We start from the raw sequence: 19,832 nt of genomic DNA, 5'->3' as shown, positions 1-19,832 counted from the left end.
TTGCTATGCAATACTTATATCATGAAGAATAAAAGTTTTTTCCATTTAATAGTGCTTGCCTTCTGCTATGATCACAGCAACTTTTATGTTGGTTTATAGCCCCTGGGCAAAACCAGGATTGCTATTAATATTATGAGGAGTCTCCCTCTCTCATGAGCACACACGCATGCTCTAGCAATTACATATGACTGTCATAGACATTTTTGTTATTAATTTTCTCCTTCCTCCACCTCCAAGTGGCAACTGAATCTGGGCAATGCTTTGTGAATTTCATAAATAGACTCTATTAATTGCTTTTGAGATAAATTCATCGTAAATGTGAAATGTACTTTTTTCAGTACCGTTGTAACTTTGAACGGTCACCAACACCAAACTGTTGTAAGTCGAGGATTCCCTGTAATGCACTTAGCCAGAAGGCACTTTCCCCTTTTCAGAGCAAGTGAAACTAAGTGAAGGGACATGTGAATACAGGTAGTCCTCGACTTACAACAGTTCATTTAGTGACCATTTAAAGTTACAACAGCACTGAAAAAAGTGACTTATGACCATTTTTCACACTTACAACCATTGCAGCATCCCTATGATCACATGATCAAAATTCAGACGCTTAGGAATTGACTAGCATTTATGACTGTTGTAGTGTCCCAGGGTTATGTGATCACCTTTTGCGACTTTCTGACAAGCAAAGTCAATGGGGAAGCCAGATTCACTTATAATAATCGTGTTATTAACTTAACAACTGCAGTGATTCACTTAACAATTGTGGCAAGAAAGGTCGTAACATGGAGCAAAATTCACTTAACAAATGTCTCGCTTAGCAACAGAAATTTTGTGCTCAATTGTGGTCGTAAGTCAAGGACTACCTGTAGTCTTTATAATGATTTTCTGGGACAACAGCAGGTAAAGCTAATTGAATACTTACTCTTACCAAATACAGTAGCACATTTTCAAAGTGTTCAGTAGAAGTTTTAGAAGTTATTCAATCTGATAACCTACAGAAGAGCATGCTCTTGCCCTGCTGGTTGGGAATTATGGAAATTGTAGTAAAATATATTCAGAAGGCACCAGATGGTGAGGGGAAGCATTCTGTCCTTAGCAATAATGCAGTCTAATAATTAGTCTGGGAGTCAGATCCATGTTCCAGAAAATGTGGAAAAAAACAACAACTTGCTCCATAATTTTCATGTAAATTAAAATTACATGATTTTAATTTTTTAAGCTAAAGTAAGTTGCTCTCAGAGGCAGAGGAGTCTTCACCTCCAGGCATAAACAACACTGCAATCTTTGCTTTGAACTCGATGTAAATAGAATAGAATAGAATAGAATAGCATAGAATAGCATAGAATAGAATAGAATAGAATAGAATTCTTTATTAGCCAAGTGTGGCTGGACACACAAGGAATTTGTTTCCAGTGCATAAGCTCTCAGTGTACCTACAAGTAACAGTAACAGAAACTGGAAGGGACCTTGGAGGTCTTCTAGTCCATGTAATATATATGTATAGAATCAGGCAGCACTAAGAAGAGCTTCCCTTTTCACAGTAAATTCCCACGTCTCCAGTGAATTAAGGGATGCTAAGGTGTAAATTAATTAATTGCTTCAATTAACAGTTCAACACCTATGTCAAACAATTTGGGTACTTCGCAGGAAATCCAAAAGATACATGCCACGCAGTACCGGCTATTGTTTTTTTTTTTTAAGCTTTACTGTAGCAGGAGTGATTATTTTAATCAGCGTTAGAGGCCACCGTTTCAGAAAACAGAAGCCCAAACAAATCGAACTTAAGACACAATTGCCGTACAACATGGCAGCGCCCTGGAGCGCTTGTATGACAATACACTTGTACGTTCCGCTCTGAAGGGGAGCCCGGAAGTCTTGCTGTGCCAACGAAGAATTTTTTGCCTTTCGCTACTAAAACAGGTAACGTACACGTGAGCGCCTTTTATTGATAAAGGCGCCGTCAGAGGAGAATGGGGATTATTATTAGTTTGTGGACTGTAGGCAAAATATGCTGGATGTATGATTTCTTTTTCTTCAGGTATGGGTAGTCTCCCCTCCTCCGAGATTGTGATTATAATACAGTACTGTTTAGCAGTTATTGGGTCTTTTTGCTTTCTGCTTGAAGCCTTTTTCTAAAGATGTTAATAATATAAAGCTTCCAAATTTATAATGGACTTTAGTCTAGTGAAGTTTGCAAGATGGAGAAACTGCTCTTTGTGGAATCTCTCGCGGTGTTTCCCTGTTGAGGAAAACAGGAACATTTTGTCATCCAAAGATGTTGTTATTAGCAGTCCTTTTTGCTTTGGTTCCGTAATGTGGCCTTACTCCTCAACAAAGCTAGCTGGGGATAATGGAAATTGTTCGGTATTTTGGAGACAGTAGTTGGGGGAGGATTGTGGTCACTCCCAGTGAAAAAATCTTCATTATTACTGTCAATCTGCTGTGTAAATGTATTTGACTACCTTTATAAGGGATAGTGTTGCAAGAACTGAACACTTAAAAGTAAAATTCTGCCCTTTGTATAGATTTTAAAATTCCAAATAACTTACATATCAAGGCTGAAAAGTGGTTGCAAAGATTGCTGTGCTTTATTTTACTTGTACATTTTGAATATTTGACATTTAAATGGGTCATCTCATGCCTCAATAATATTGTTGAAGATCAAGAAAACTTAATGATGAAGCATATTGATCAAATGTGGAGCAAATTTCCAAGAATAAATAAATGTTTACAAATGTAAAGATAGTATGTCTTAATTGTTGTAATCTGCTGCATACAATGATGGGAAGGGTAGGGAAACTGTATTCACTTTTTGCTCATTGAACCTGCACAAAAATGGGAGCTGAAAAAAATGTTTGCAAAGTGTGTTTATTACACTTACCTTTCCTGTGAAACCATAAAAAGGCACATGTAAAAGTGTTGGTAATCTCTCTTTCAGGCATTGGCATAGCTCACACATTATATACAAATGTTGTTGCACATTTCAGTCCAATCTATGAATTTAAAACAAGATTTACTGACAGCTTTGACTATGTGTCACAATTGCATCAAATCCTATATCAGTGTCTATTTGTGTTGGGCTTGAAATTCCCAGAATTCTTACCAGCATGGATCGAAAGGCAGTGCTGTAAATAATGCCAGAAGCTGGGGTTGTTTGCAGTATGCCAGTTTTCTTCTTATTTTTTTATTTATAGGGTTTTGAGAAAGCAGTTAGGTGTGGCAGAAAGCTTGATGAATGTTTCCTCAGTTATAAATAATATGCCATTTTCCTGGTATGAAGAAAAGTAATATTTAAGGGGACAGTATATTTTAGTGTAGTTGTACCACTATAAAGTTTAAGTTATTCTGTTTATATGTTAATGCAGTTGAGGAATAAATCCACTGAAACAGAAAATGTGATCAGCAACAAATTATTACTGCCTATCCTATCCCTTAACAAGACTTCTTTCTGAGAGTTTTGCCCCAATCTGTAATATTTCACATCTTATATTGAATTGCATGATCAGTTCATTTCTGTAATTTGGAGAGATCCCTCCATGAGTACACTTGGTCATCCTGCCCCCAATTCAAAATCACATATAGAACATTTTTTTAAAGCACTGGTGTCCATGAACATGATTAACAATATAATGTCTTGTTTCCTTCCAATATGAGGACTGTTGTTTTATTTTTGTTCTCTCTTTTCTGTATTTTATTTGGCAAACAATCTAGAAGACAATCTTTTTCTCTTATTTCATAATTTCTAAATTTGCTTAGGAATTTTAATGAGTTTTGTCAAAAGTGTTCTGAAAGTCCAGTCATATTGGTTGAGATGACAGACTTCGTAGCTTGAAATAGCCTAATTTCGTGAATTTCTTCTATACTTCTTGTTCTTCATAAATCAAAACAGTTCTGAAGAGCTTGAGAGTTTGCACACCTTCTCACATTATATAATAAAAACATCACCAATTTGGATTTTATAATGGGTGTTCATTTTTCTCTCTTGGGTATATAAGACACAGTTACTTGTTGATATTAAATGGATTCATCTGACCATTTATGTGCGTTGACACTTTTGGAGATTATGAAATTTAGTCTTATAATACGGAAGCTTTCTGTATTGACTCCTCTTCAGCAAAACTGATCCTGGTGCAGAGAAGCAAAAAGATGAGCTTGGAGAAACTGTGGAAACCATTATAAACACATGTTAAGCCCAGAAAATGGGAAAAAAAATATTAGAAAGAAATTTGGACTGGTTTTGCCTTAACTTGCTGGGGTGCAAGAGGAAAGGAAGGGAAAATACAGTCAGGTTTTCAAGATTTTATTATTACTGCCTACATCAATAAAATAAAGTTCCTGTCATTCTTTTGGAGTCTATTTCCTGACCTGGCCTACCTCAAAAGGGCTGAAATGTAAGCACTGGAAAATGTTATATTAATCATACTTTGTATAATTTGTACAGAACTGAAATTAATTAGGTATAATTTTCTGAATCCCAGCAGGATTTTATTTTAAGAATGGGAACTACATTGGCCTCTTTCTCCTTTCCTGGGGCTAGAGTAAATCTTAAAGAAAAGTTGAAAAACATTGTTTTAAGATTTCACATTGCTATATTCTTGGCAAATACTAGTTATTCTTTAAATCACTAACTCATATTCTCTGCCTGAAAATGTTAATCACACACTGCTTGTCTACCCTACAATTTCTGAAATGCAAAGAACTCATGATTATTTGTTTATGATTATATATTTATTTATATCCTGCCCTTATTATTTTTAAAAATAACTCAAGGTGGCAAACACACACATTGCTCCTTCCTCCCCCTATTTTCCCCATAACAATAATCAACTTCATCTTCTTTATAATCTCCTTATCTTTTTTAGTATTATAAGGACTAAAGCTGATGAGACGAAGCAGTCCTCTCTTTCTAGAGAGGACTGTTACATAGAAAATGTTTTCAAAGGTTTGAAAAGACCAAGCAAATATTCTTTGACTTAGAAAGGTGGGAAGAAATGTCTCAAAGTTAAATCTCTGTATATTGGCTTAGACTGCTGTGTTCTGAAGGAAGTAGAAACTTGTATATGTGATTTCTTTTTTGTCTGTAATAAAACAATTATTCTAGCTGTGTTGTATCTGTGGACTTCCACTATATGCTAGTCCATAGGTCTGTCCCTTCTGATTGGTCAAGGCCTCCCAAGGAGATTATATGTAATTGGATCCCTGTCGTGATAAATTATGTCTTGACGGACAGGGTGGTTTTGCCACGTCTGAAAGAAGCAGTAGTCTGTCCCCTCTTAAAAAGCCATTACTAGATGCAACAGATTTGGACAATTTGTGTCCAATCCCCAACCTCTTTTTTTTGTTGAGACGGTTTTTACAGGTAGAATTTGGGACCAGAATTTTGTCACTAAATGTTGCGGTGGTAAAACACAGTGCTATGTGACCACATCATTTAGTGATGGCAATCCCAGCAGTTCCTGTTGCTGTATTAAGTGAGGATTGCAGGTCATTAACTGAGGACCTCATGTGACCATGACTTGTGACTTCTTGCTGGCTTCCCACAAAGTCAATGAGGAAGTGTACTTGGGGAAAAACATTAGGAGTCAGAAAGAAAAGATGCTGCTTAGGGAATGGTCAAATAAGAAAGGGTATAGTTTGCAGCTGGTTAATGGGGCAAAAGGCTCAGAAATGACTTTTTCAAGTTTCTCAAGCTATAAAGAAGACAGTGGGAGACTTGTACTTTCAGACTTGCAAGATTCTTTTAATGTAGCCTTACAATAAAGTAGAATTAGCTCACCTGGCTGTGTTTCCTGTCTGGTCTACCTGGTAAGGCTGACAGGAAGATGGCAGGAATTTTCATGTCCTGGATCTGACAGTCCTTTTCTTAGGTGGCTATATTTTTCTTCTGAATGCTTAAATTTCTTTTTTTTTCTCCTTTGGGCAAGATATTTATTTTTTGAAGGAAATCTTTCCTCTGTGGGCTTTTTGACATTGCATAGTGTCAAATTTTACATCTTCATATACATTACATTGAATACTATTATTACCACTATTTCCAGTCAATTTGGTAACATTCATATTTCACATTAGATCCTGAGTAACTTTTAATAATTAGGGTCTAAGTGGCTTCCCTCTGTTCACTTCGTTCACCAACATTTCTAAGATACATCTATTAATTTACCTCTTTGTCATGATCTGAACATGCATTTCTCTAAACTCTGTGTGGCATTTGAAGCCTGCCTGAAGGAGATCAATTTATAATTTATTTTTTCCTGTATGTATTCAGAAATGTCCCAATGTTTGAGCTACACCTGATAATTTGTTAATGTTGCTTGTTTAGTTTGGCTTAATTTATTGAATAAAACAGACATGTCAAACTCGTGACGTCACGTGACATCGCGCAACATATCGGGTGTCAAGTCTGCTAACATTGGATGTTCTTGCTTGCCATATGTGAAGAAGCAAACATGTTTTATTTAGCCTACATATCACTTCTAGAGTTAAAGCAGACAATACTAGCCTAGTAGGTGGGAAAGTATGCCAGCTAATCATAACAATATCTCAGCATAACACAGCCAAGGTCAGCATAACAGGAGAAATAGGGAGGGAGCAATTCACACTTCAGACTAATTGGAGCATATGATTGATGACTGTAAAATGAAGGAGTGAGTTATGCGTTGTTAGGGGGGGGGTGCTCGTGGGGTGGGAGGTTCAGTTTTTGGCTTTTTATTGTTCGTGCCGAAGCTATGTAGCCTAATAAAGGATTCTTTAAGGTAAATAAGCCTCAAAGTTCTTTGAAAAGCTACTTCTTTTCGGAACCATGTTATCGGGACTGTTTTGCCATTGCCGGCAATGGGGTGGGCGTGGCTTCCACGTGTTGCATCCGGCCTGTGGGCCGGCAGTTTGACACCCCTGGAATAAAATATATTTTAGCATAACATAGACAGAAACTTAGGAGGACATATTTCAGGTGAGTGGGTTCTACAGGCTTACTAATTTTTCTCCACAATTTTGCTTTATTTTTAATCAGTGTTATTCCATGTTATTAGATCACTGCGTATTGCCATTTTTGCAAAGATGGAGTAGAAAGGAAGATGAAAACATGCCCAGACCAACAGCAGTCACTGTTACTGTGGCTACCTTGTTTGGCATTGCAGCAGGAGGTCTAGCTATCTGGAAGGTCATCCAACGTCGAAAACATAACACTTGCATTACACCTAACCAAGGACAAAATGTTAAGGAACGAGAAAAGAAAGATATCACAGAAGACATTTTTCGTTCATCTTTACCTTCTCCTACAATTTGTTGGCTGGAGGAGATCCTTGAGGCAAAAGTAATAATTGTTTCTGAGGTAGAGAAGTGGAATGAAGTGGAACCCATAATAATGAAAGAGTTGGAATGTTGTCTAGTCCTTGGAATTGACTGTGAGTGGGTAAGTCTTAGAGTCTATTGAAAAATCTGTTTCACAAGCTAAAGGTAGAGGTTATTAATAAACTTCTTTACGTAGGCTTTATAAGCTAAGACTGAGGGCTGGCTTGAATACCATATACTCCCATGACACGTTAGGTGAGTCTGTGATAACATGGTTTGCTTGGTCTTATGAAGAGTTTCCCTATCAGCACTAAATATTTCTGCTGGAGCCTAACTTTGGAGGCTGGTTTGGATACTCTTTCCATGTCATAGTGACCACTATGTTTTTACAGATAGTAGTCATAAACAAATGCTTTTTTATCCTCACATCGGTTTTGGATTGACATCTGTTCATATGGCAGTTTAGGTACTTTTTACAAATTTTACATGGAACAGTATTGCCCAAATGTGAATTTATATCACCCTGTTTACTAGTAATGAACTCCTTTCCTGAAGAGTGAATCCTTTTGTAGACAAAACTGGACCATCCTCACTCAGAAGTATGATATGGGAGGGGTTGCTGACTCTGAGATTTCCAGATCTACCTAAATGTTTACAGAAAAATACTGATACTTGTAAAGAGTATGGGATACAAAAAAGCATAGCCAATTTGAGCAGCTTTTACATATTGCTTTTAGTCTTGTCCTACTGATTTATTTTTAATACACTAGTAGTTTTTGTATCTTCTTCTCATATAGCTCAAGAGGCTTACATATGCTACTTACATAAATCTGTTCAGAACCAGATTTAGTTTCAGTAACAAGACTGTACCCTTATAATACTTGAGGTTCTGTACAATATACATTCTCACAATCCTCCCTCCCTCCCTCCCTCCCTCCCTCCCTCCCTTCCTTCCTTCCTTGGCAAAGGGAAAAGATAATTGGAGATGGAAAGAGACAGAGAAGAAAAAAGCTCTGAATAGGCTACACAAAGGGTTAAAACAGTGGTTCTCAACCTGTGGGTCGGGACCCCATTTGGGGTCGATTGACCATTTCACGGGAGTCGCCAAGCAAGGCTGTCCGCCATTTTTTTTGTCCGCCATTTTTTCCCCCTTTTCCGGCGGGTGCCTTACCTCCCTTGGGCTGGGCCAGCTGGTGGTCGGCCTGCTCCGTCTCTGCTGCTTGCCAGATACGCCTCGGCCGGCGCAGGGGGTGGAACCACGCATGCGCGGCGCTCCCGGGCAGGGAAAGTCCTCGACTTATGACCGGTTGGGTAGTCCTCGACTTACAACCGGTTTAGTCCTTGACTTACGATCGGTTTAGTCCCGACTTACGACCAGTTTAGTCCTCGACTTACGACCGGTTGGGGTCACGGCATTAAAAAGGTTGAGAACCACTGGGTTAAAAGGCACCAAGTGATCAGTTCTTCTCAAATCACTGCCCGTAGCTAAACTTCACAGGCATCCATACTGTCCTTCCATCTATTTGTTGTTTTTCTAATGTATTTTCTATTGCTGCTGTAAAATGATTTCTCTCTTACTTGCTATTTTGGCAGAAAAACTCACCATCTATGAGATAAATCTGGTGTAACTAACCAATTGAAAAACCTATTCTGTACCCAAGTTAAATAAATCTGGATTTGCAATTCTCCTTCCACAATAGAATTACCATAATCAGCCAGGATTTTCAACACAATTGGGAACTGCTAGATCTTGATCTGAAATGCATAGACCTAATATTCTTGGCTTATTTATGGTATCACAATCTGGAGATGAGAGGTCTTCTGAGATTCTATAAGATGAACAACTAATTACGTAAATTCTACATTCAGCAGAATGGTTACTGGATTACATAGTGAATGTTTAACAGATTTAGGTATCAGGATCAGCCTGTATACTTGGTATTACTAAAAATACATAGAGTTGTCTGTGGATTTGACATAGTCTAGGTTGCCCAGTTGCTTTTCTTGCCATCATTCTTTTCGTCTGAATTCCTTCTAGGTCTCAGTGAAAGGAAAAAAGGTCAAGCCTGTTTCTCTCTTACAATTGGCTACTTGTAATGGACTTTGCCTTCTTCTTCGTTTGCCCCAGCTGACCAGTGGGGGACAAGTTCTTCCAAAGACTTTGCTTGAAGTTCTGGCAGATGGCAAAATCCTAAAAGTTGGGGTAGGATGTTGGGAAGATGCTAGTAAGCTGTTTCATGACTATAGTGTAACAGTCAAAGGAACTGTGGACCTCCGCTATCTGGCCCTAAGACATAGGTATGTATCTTTGAATCACTTTGTTTCTTTGAGAGGTAACCTTGATTTAACAGACCATTTGTGGTGGAAGTGTTGGATGTTGTTCCTGAATGGCAATAATATTGCAAACTATATCATTGGGGCATAGTGACATTATTATGCAAATGTAACAAATTATATCATTTGTGTCATCTGACATTTGCTTAAACAACATAATTTCATGCAAATGACTTAATCTACATAGTATTATCATACAAATTATGTAAATAACTGAATGAGGGAAATACAATAGAGTTTTTTGGTTTGATATTTTAAAAGTCCCTCATCCACAGACACAATGGATATGTCTCTTATTATGGTAGGGTGACCAGATGAAAATTTTGTCCATCACACCCAAAATCTATTAAATTGAGGTTTCATCATAATTGTGTTTCTGAATATTCCAATATTTTGTTACTTGAGAGGTTATAATTTAACATAATTTTAGGGCTTTTCGTTCTCTAGAATACTAAATGCAGTAAGTAATGGAGTGTTGGCAATGTTTCATTGTTAACTGTACTTTATTTATTTTAAATTTTGAGATGCATATGGGCCCTGTTTATACAATATGTTTTACCCAATCAGTTATTCACCTAGTTACGTCTATTGGTTGCTAGTTTGTCAGCACACAATTACACTTATATATCAACTATCTTCAATTTGGGGAATATAGTATCCCTGTTGATTTTAATCCAGGAATACTTGGTGTCACAAGGGTCTTTTTTTCCAAAAGGATATTAGCAAATCTTCATTATGTTCCATATTGATCAGAAAAGGGAAAGAAAAGCAGCTGTGCTGAAAACTAGAATTCCACACAAATTTATAGATCTCACTCATTCTAGCTACCTTTCTCTGTTGGCCCCCTGCTTTCCTGGCCCCCTAATTGCTCACCTTAAAACATTCACTTAATTCCACTTGTGCCCCTGTTAAGCATGCTGTACAAACATAAAGTTTTCTCCCATTGTTAAGTAAATGGATGCAGTTATGAAAAGAACTCAAGAAAAGTTAACCTGCTGCTGATAATTTAAATACCAAATCTCCAAATTAACAGACAGAGAAACACACACACACTCACATACACACACATAAATAGTGATGATTTGGTTCCTAAGCATTTGTTTGATGGATAAAGGGCATTTTTTTCTTCCATGTACAATCCTGAAGTAAGACCTTCTCCACAAATGGGCTCAGCCTGAAGTCTCTTGCTGAAAAGCTTCTCCAATATTCCCTTGACAAATCTCTACACTTGTGCTGCAGCAATTGGGAAGCGGAACAGTTAACTAAAGAACAGGTTTGTTGTCTTTGTAAGCTTTGTAGTAGCAGCTTTCAATGAAGGCAATTCATGGTGTTATCTGGTCCTTCATTTTGGCAGTCAAACCCCTCTTTTCTCCCAATGGAAAGAGTAGAAGGAATACAAGTTTCCAAAAATGGGAAACTTTTGAACATAGGAAATAACATCATCATCATCATAAAGTTGGAAGGGACCTTGGAGGTCATCTAGTCTAACCCCCTGCCCAGGCAGAAAACCCTATACCATTTCAGACAAATGGCTGTCCAGTCTCTTCTTAAAAACTTCCAGTGTTGGAGAATTCACAACTTCTGGAGGCAGATTGTTCCACTGATTAATTGTTGATTGACAGTCCTTCAAAGAGGAATCAAGATCCAACGAAGAGAGGAACTAGTCAAAGGTAGGCAACGAAGAACAGGACGGAAGTCCGCGGAACCTTTTATCGAACTGAGGGAGAAGAAACACCGTCGGGGACTCTATAACCTTGTGACGATAGTACAGGGGGGAGCAGGAAGAGAAGTAATTTGATCTGTTACCCAATTTCAGCAACCGTTCCTTGTATATAGATAAAATTATTATAGCCCTTTTCTGTTTTAGGGTTGGGTGGATCAAGAATTAATTCAATGACTTGGTGACTTTACTGAAAGAAGTGGAGCTTAATCAATGCTTTTGATTTACTTCAGGTTTTAAAAGTGGAAGCCTCTTGCTCTCCCACTTCCATTATCATTGTTAATTCCTCCCTCCAAACAAAAGATGGGCTGAAATTGGGCTCCCATTCCCATTCTATCTTAACTTTGGTGGTGGTGGGAACAACAACCACTGCTGTATCCATTTTGCTGCCAGATTCCTGTGAAGAGATCTTGAAGAGCAAATGTGGATTGTCATGCCTGTATTGTAGTCTCATTGAACATGGGCATTGACATCTTTTTGGGATGCTTCTAAATAGAATAAAGAGGTTTTTCCTCATGATATGCTTTCCTCTAGACTGTGAGGCAGCACAAAAGTCTTCTGGTGATGCTTCTTTGATGCTCTTATGGCTCAGCTGTATTTTGTCACAGTAACAAGGCAAGAAACTGAGACTGTGCTCACATGATTAGTCTGGGACAACTTAGAAGAAGTGCTTGATGGATTCCCCGACATGAGCTGCTATTGAGAAAAACAACCACCAATCCCTGTCCCTTAGGAAGAAGACTGTCGGCTTCTCAAGTAGACCAAACAGGAAACAGGAGAGAGACAGATTTTGATAGATGGCTAGATCATCTGCCAGAACCTGGCTTTAAACTCACTAATCTGTAGACAGGCATGTGTATACGGTTCTGTCTGTAAAAGCAGGCAATCTATATATTTTTATGGTAAATTCTGTGCCAGGAAAAGCGGAGAATGCTGCTTCTAAACTGCAACAGCTAAATTCAGATGTACACTGCACCTCCAGTAGTCTGAGAATGAGATAAAAGTAATATTACCCAGAGTCCTTCTTGAAGGAGAAGGGCGATCTAGAAATGTGATAAACAAACAAACAAATAAACAGACATCATGAGGGCTTGACCTAGAAGATGGCTAGTGAGGTAATTTTGGCCTATGGTTAACAGCATAAGGAAGAACTTTTTATTTACCAACTATTTTTCATTCTGTTTGTTATTGGGGAGAATTCACCTTGGGTATTCTTGGATATTCGAGATGCTGATAAATAAGTTAAGGCATGCCTCTTGGTTTTCTTCCTCAGATTGATTATGCTGCCCGAGATGCCCAGGTGTCAGTGGCTTTGTTCCTCCACCTGGTGAACCTTTCCTGCCCCCCTTGTTCGTCAGGTGATGGATATGTTCTTCCTGCTTGGGGAAAAGTCCTGAAGAAATGTCAGGGTTTGGTGGATGTACCCTTCAGGGGAAAAAATAATAGATTTGGTGATAATGAAAACCCAGGAAATGTGGAGCACAGCCCACAGTATGAGAAACTTCCATCTAATGAATCCTCCCCAATCAACCAGCAGGTGAAGGATCCTCGGAAGCACAAACGGAAGCCTCTGGGTGTAGGATATTCTGCAAGGTGAATGTTCCTTGTGTACTTTTTCATCAAAATGTTGAAGATTTTTTCTCTCTTTTGGCATAGTTTTGATTGCTGGCCAATCTTTTCTTTTCTTTTCTTTTGTTTTTATGTTTTTTAACTTTTTATGTGTAATTTTATTTTGTGATATTTTATGCCTTTTAATTTATTGCATCTTATCCTTCTTATGCTGGTCTTTGATCTTTATAAAAGTTAGATTAGTTTAGATTAGGACTTTTGTGAAGATTTCCATTGAAAATGCATGCCTAAACCCAGAGATTATGTATATAGTGCTTTAGAGACTATTTTCCTCTTCTTGGCCAAATACTACATGAATTCAGAGTTGGTTTTCTGCTTTGTGGGACACCAGAGAATCATGACAAGGGTTCCTTGAGTGTGGATGTGATAGTGAACTCTAATGAGAGTTATTTTCTTTGTTCTAGATAATTAGGCAGACATTTGTTCTTATTGCTCAGACTCTTATCAAGTGTGAAATGTTCATCTAATCGACTGCATTGTTTCTGTGGGAGTTAATATATCTACTTCTTTTTCCTCAGACCAGGGCTAATAGAGGGTGAGTAGCCCAAATCACCCAGCTGGCTTTCATGCTTAAGGACTACAAGCTGGGTACCCCTGCTCCTAGTCCAGCACTTTAACCATTACACTGCACTGGCTCTCATTGAATTATATGCCTTTATATAAAAATTCTGTGGATCTTACTCCCTATAAAATGTGCATAGTTTTAAGACTTTACTTGGGAGTATGTTTAGTTAAAATCAGTGGTAAATGCAAAGGAACAACATTGAGGAGGCAGTTATTTAACATTTTTAACAGTTGTACAGGTAGTCCTCGACTTACAACAGTTTGTTTAGTGACCGTTCAAAAGTTACAGTGGTACTGAAAAAAATGACTTGTGACCGTTGTTCACACAGCAGCATCCCCAGGGTCACATGATCAAAATTCAGAGGCCTGGCAACTGATTCATATTTATGATCGTTGCAGTGTCCCAAGGTCATGCGATCACCTTTTGCAAAGCAAAGTCCTTGGAGAAGCCAGATTCAGCTAACAGTCATGTTAATCATTTAACAACTGCAGTGATTCTCTTAATAAGAATCCCATATGCTTATCTGATAGCGATTGTGACATTCTTTTGTTTACACAGGAAATCTCCCTTGTATGATAATTGCTTCTTGCATGCTCCAGATGGGCAGCCTTTATGTACATGTGATCGCAAGAAAGCCCAGTGGTATCTTGACAAAGGCATTGGAGGTTTGTGAATCTGTTTTTTTTAGAGTCAAAAAGGCCTAAACACAAGCTTGGAAAGAAGTGTGCTTGCTGTTGTTGTGTCCTAAAAAGCTATGCTGTAATCCAAAATCCATAGTTGGATAATGCCTTTAGTAATACTAACTAAATGACATAAACGTATTCTGGTTTTCAAGGGTTTCAGGACTCTTCATGAAGCAAAATAATACAAAAATTAGAGGATGAGGAAACAAGAAATCCTGAAATTAGGCCAGATGGTATAGCTACATGGTTTCCAGCTTAAAGTAAGTCTTGAGATGTAAAAGCAGGTTGTGTATGTGAGTTCAAGGTGGCTTTTGCAAATATTAATACATACTGTACTTTCTAGAACACAGAAATGTTGGTTCATCCCCATTCTACGATGGTAAGGGTAAAGCACGTAGACTCCTGGCCTGGCTGATTTTTTTTTAAAAAAAAACAACCTAAAATCAGACATTAATTTTAGGTTTTAAAAAGTTATTTAAACCAAATGTAGTTTTAACCACAATGGTTAGAATGCAGTATCGGAGGCTAACTCTGCCCACGACCTGGAGTTCAACCCAGATGGGGCTCAAGGTTGACTCAGCCTTCCATCTTTCTGAGGTTGGTAAAAGGAGGACCCAGATTGTTGGGGGCAATATGCTGATTCTGTAAACGGTTTAGAGAGGGCTGTAAAGCACTATGAAGCTGTATATAAATCTAAATGCTATTACTATTTATATTAGGAGCACATATGGGTATTCATGTTTGATGGAATCAGGATGTTCATTCCATTTGATTCACTGAGACAGTTTCTACTGTTAATAATTGCCTTCTAGCCACGGGACATCTATGCTCTTCTACCTTTTTCTTTCTATTCTCTAAAATGGGATTTCTTATCTCAGTCTGTTTGAAAAAACAGAGGAGAAACATGGGCAGTTGAATCTTCCATAGACCTAAGGTGGACAAAAGAGATAGAGATAGAGCCATAAATTTGGAGGTTACCATGGAAAATTAGCAAATTTTATACATCATTAAACCTCAATGCCTCTTACATTGAAGTTCAATTATATATATATTAATTTTTATTTATCCACTAGCTGTACCCGGCCACGCGTTGCTGTGGCTCAGTCTGGTTAAATGGAAAAGAAAGAAAAGAGAAAGCGCACGTTTCTAATATGTTTAGACATCTATAATATGTGACATCTATATAATAATAGGTATATAAAAACACGCGTGTATTCGAATGCAACGTTGTGTCAAAATTTCAAAGCAATTGGTGAAGAACTTTCGGAGATTTAAGATTTTGAACAAATGAACATTTACATTTTTATTTATATAGATTATTTGGAGCAGGATTGGGGAGCTCCCCCCTCATGAACTAGAACTCTTAGTGCACTAGCCTGTAGGCTAATGGGGAGGGGTTTTGATGTTGCAGATCAGCAACATCTGGAGGATCACAGTCCTTGAGAGCATCAGAGAACAGGCATTAATATTCTCTTGGGGGTTTTTTTGTGTGTGTTGTTATTTCAGAATTAGTAAATGTGGAGCCGTTTACTGTGAGATTAAAGTTTGAGCCTTCTGGACGCCCTGAATCAACTGTGGATTATTACTTGGCAGTCAAAGAAAATCTGTGTGTTGCGTGTGGCAAAAAAGAGTCTTATATTCGGTGAGTTGTTCAGAAGCAGTTCTGCCTGGCTGATCAAACTACTGAAACATCTTAAGCTTCCTATCCCATTATGTTGCATTTAAGAAATAAGAATAGCATTAAATCCAATGAACATGTAGAGATGTCTTTGTAAACATACATAGATAAAGCTTTGAGTATTTCAGTGGCTGCGATATCAATTAATTTTCAGTGGCTGCAATATCAATTAATTAATAACCAAGATCATACAATATCAACTTTTGTACATCTGAACTTCATAAGTATTAAAGTATCATAGTATGATGAGTGTATTGCATATTGGCAAAGTTTACAAATTCTATGTATGTTTACAAACTGCTGTGTTCTCTTCACGTATTTTGGGATGCAAATATTGGCACTAATTACTTGTAATTGTTTGCTTTTATCATTAACTATCTGGAACACTTGTTTTTTAATGGAAAGAAGAAGTATAAATTAAACTAATAGGTGTTCTTGGTGTACGCTGAGCTTGGTTGTTTACTTGCAGGAATTTTATTACCCAACAAAGTAACATCATCAGTGTAAATGAATGGAGTTTTGCTGCCTATTTATATACATTAACTTCCCTGCCAATTTTGATGGAGGTATAGTTTTCTCTTTGATGATTTCTTGATCAGAGTATTGTTTTCTGCCTGATTATTTATCTGGTGCTGATCACTGCTTATCTAAATATGGGCTGCTGGAGGGAATGTGTTGTACTCTTTTTGTTTCCTTCCTAGGAGTTTTATTGTTTCTTTTGAATGATGTGTAAATCTGATTTATTAATTTATTAATATGGTTCATATGTCTATGGATGGCTGATTTAATGAATTCCAAGCTTACAGAAATTCCATAGCATTTTGGGACTTGGCTCGGTTTAAGAATAATGGACACTATAGAAAACAATACACAAAGATAATGAACACTGTGAGACAATTTGTTTAACCGCTTTTATTAAAAGCCAAGCTGATGATAGTACTCTCCAAAGTAGCATGTTACATAGCTATAGAGTAGTCATCAAGATTCTCTCTCCTGACTCATAAATCTTTTAAACATATTCTTTCCTGCCTTAATGTTGTGCCATCTGCCCTTAGGTTACAATAGACTATTTGTATGCTAAAGGTGTTGCACAGCACCCTACACTGTTTCACATCTTCCAAGAAGAACATTTAATATGTTCTGGACCTCCAACATCCTATGTTCTGCTACATCACTCTAGGTTGCAATTATGAAGCTGAGTTGGGTATAAGGGTAGCTTGNTTTCCTGCCTTAATGTTGTGCCATCTGCCCTTAGGTTACAATAGACTATTTGTATGCTAAAGGTGTTGCACAGCACCCTACACTGTTTCACATCTTCCAAGAAGAACATTTAATATGTTCTGGACCTCCAACATCCTATGTTCTGCTACATCACTCTAGGTTGCAATTATGAAGCTGAGTTGGGTATAAGGGTAGCTTGCGTTGTGTCAATTCATGTATTTGTGGCTGTGAGGCGTTATAAACTGGAGACCACAGCAGAAGACAGGAATGAAAATTTGTTTCTGTAAAAGAGTAAAAGGGGAATATCAAAATTTAAACAGGAAATGAAAGAACCTATGGCACCAGGCATCAAGGAAGTTTGCTAGTTTAACCTACCTTTTTTAAACCATCATTTGCTTTATAATAGCTCACAAGTAATAATGTTTACATCTCTGCCCTCCAAAGCTTCATTTAGTAATTAATGCAAATCACTTGGCTAACATGAAACACAAAAACAAAATAGACCATTGTAAGGTCATTTGGCAGCTCCAGGATGACATGCTTCTGCCATTACATTAAAAGAAAAGCAATGTATCTCCCATCTTGTTCTAGCTAAAATAAGTAAGGTACTAGAAACATTAAAAGCTGACAATAAAATATGCATGCTGACCAAACACAGGAAAATGAGTAGAGCAGTGTTTCTCAACCTTGGCCATTTTATGATGTGTGAATAAAGTTGAGAAACCCTGGAGTAGAGTCTTAATTAACAAAACAGTGAAATCCTTTGCATACTGTGAAGTGAACCCTATAGAGTTCAGTGGCAGCTTCTTCAGCTGAAGAGAGGACCTGATTGACCTCATGGTACAAAGGTGGCTGCAGGCTCAGTGGCACTATTGGAGATCCACTCTCAAATGTTGCTGTTTCCTCAACAGAAAGAACATTGTACCGCACGAGTACCGGAAACACTTTCCCATCCAGATGAAAGACCACAATTCTCACGATGTGCTCCTTCTCTGCACTGCGTGTCATGCGCTCTCTAACTACTATGATAATCATCTCAAGCAACAACTGGCAGAAGAATTCGGTGCTCCTATTGGTTGTGAGGAGGGCGTTCGCTTGCTTGAAGATCCCACCCGCAGATTAGTCCGTTCAGCAGCTAGAGCACTTGTGAATGCAGATAGCCTGCCTGCTGCCAGGAAAGAAGAGCTGTTGCAGCTGATCAGGGATTACTTTGCATCTGACACAGTTTCCCCAGAGATGGTGCAGGAAGCAGCTGGACTGGAAACCAGGTACAATGTCTTAGAGTAAGGGTTGATTAGATTTAGATTAAGATGCATGATTATTGCCTCCTTGTTTGCAATGTTTTCCAGGTTTCTGCTTACTGCGCCCAATTATCCAACTTTGGAGAGTGCTAGTGGGAAGGAGAGCAGGGTTTGGCTTGGGGAATTTGTTCTAGAATTTGGCCCGCAGTAATGAGTGGAATTCCCAGGGAAAAGTGAGAAACTTAATCTGAAGTAAAGAGTAGGTTCAGATCTTGAAGAAGATAAAAAAGACATCATGCTAGTGGTATCAAGTATGGACTTGACTTTCTCCAGCAGATGGTGGTGTAGAGTCCACAGGATGGGTTAATTATGCAATCCTGCCTAGCAGAACTAAGACAAGAAAAAACTCTTGCCACGCCTCTCTCTGGGTGTGACTTCCCCAGTTTTTTGTCTTAGTCAAGCTTAGCAGACGTGTTTCTTTGTTTTGCAAGGCTCCAGACTAGGCCTCATAGCCTTTTTCCTTTTTTTCTGTTTTTCCTCTGTTGTTTGATTTGGATCTTTTAGTTTCCTTTCCTTTTAACCTCTCTGAGGCAAATTTGCGATTCCTTTCCTTCTTCGGAGAGGGATCTGTGTGCCTGCCGCCCCTCGGTGCTTTCGGCGCGGGAGATTGCAGGCCCCATCTAGGGGGATCGCTGGACGGCGATCCTCTCAACTTCGCTCGACGGCTGTACTCTGCAGATCGCTACCTTCGCCTCGTCGCCGCCGCCATTCGATCGCAGCGGCCGCTGCGCATCTAAGAGCAAGTTTAGAGCAAGTTTCTGGGCTCGGGGAGGGGGAAGTTGCTTGAGGTTTCGCGTCCCTTCGATTCCCCATTTTTTTTTCAAGCTCCCCGGTGGCCGGCGAGTCTAATATCACCGCGGCCGCCATTTTGGGAGGTCCACGTGGCGGGCGCCATTATTCCCGGGCCTACTTTCCTCTGCTCTTTTCCATTTCGCTTCATCAGAAACAATATCTTATCATTTTGCTAAATTTATATATTGGTTATAGGAGTAAAAATATAATACTTAGGTATAAAAGTTAAAAAAAAAATATTTATAAAGATATATATTTAATAGGTATAAGGATATTAATAGTTTAGGTATAAGGATTTATAAAATAAAAAATAAAAAAATAAAAAAAATAAAATAGCAATAAAAAAGAAAAAATAATAAAGAGCAACAGAATATTGCTGCTGTTGAACAAGACTACGTGGTGGACACCTTTCATCTCGTACCTGTACTGCCTGAGTGCCTTGGCCTGTGAGCAGGCCCGTTCAGGGGGAAGAAAGTACCTAGTTCAGGCATTCTGTGAGTCAATTTCTCTTCTTTACAACTGAATTTTGACTGGGATCTCCTAAGGTTTCTTTCCTTAGGCCCTGTTTATAGGGAGAGGAGTGAAGATTTCTTGTTTTTTGCCCACCTGCTGCATTAGC

At 38.3% G+C, this 19,832-nt stretch overlaps 1 protein-coding gene across 1 annotated transcript in view; it reads left to right on the top strand.

Annotated features, from left to right (window-relative positions):
* The first annotated feature begins 1,886 nt into the window (after positions 1–1,886).
* Positions 1,887–19,832, top strand: part of EXD2 (exonuclease 3'-5' domain containing 2) — a 26,494-nt gene continuing 8,548 nt past the window's right edge. The window contains exons 1-8 of the mRNA XM_015814086.1: positions 1,887–1,920; positions 7,029–7,411; positions 9,329–9,588; positions 10,771–10,897; positions 12,618–12,937; positions 14,097–14,203; positions 15,728–15,863; positions 18,032–18,388. Coding sequence (XP_015669572.1) covers positions 7,082–7,411; positions 9,329–9,588; positions 10,771–10,897; positions 12,618–12,937; positions 14,097–14,203; positions 15,728–15,863; positions 18,032–18,388 — 1,637 coding nt within the window. The 5' untranslated portion in view covers positions 1,887–1,920; positions 7,029–7,081. The remainder of the gene's footprint in view (positions 1,921–7,028; positions 7,412–9,328; positions 9,589–10,770; positions 10,898–12,617; positions 12,938–14,096; positions 14,204–15,727; positions 15,864–18,031; positions 18,389–19,832) is intronic.

The sequence above is a fragment of the Protobothrops mucrosquamatus genome, unplaced genomic scaffold, assembly GCF_001527695.2.
Source record: "Protobothrops mucrosquamatus isolate PMUCROS unplaced genomic scaffold, P.Mucros_1.0 scaffold218, whole genome shotgun sequence".
Classification (NCBI taxonomy): Eukaryota; Metazoa; Chordata; class Lepidosauria; order Squamata; family Viperidae; genus Protobothrops; species Protobothrops mucrosquamatus.
This window is presented reverse-complemented; position numbering and strand designations above follow the sequence as displayed.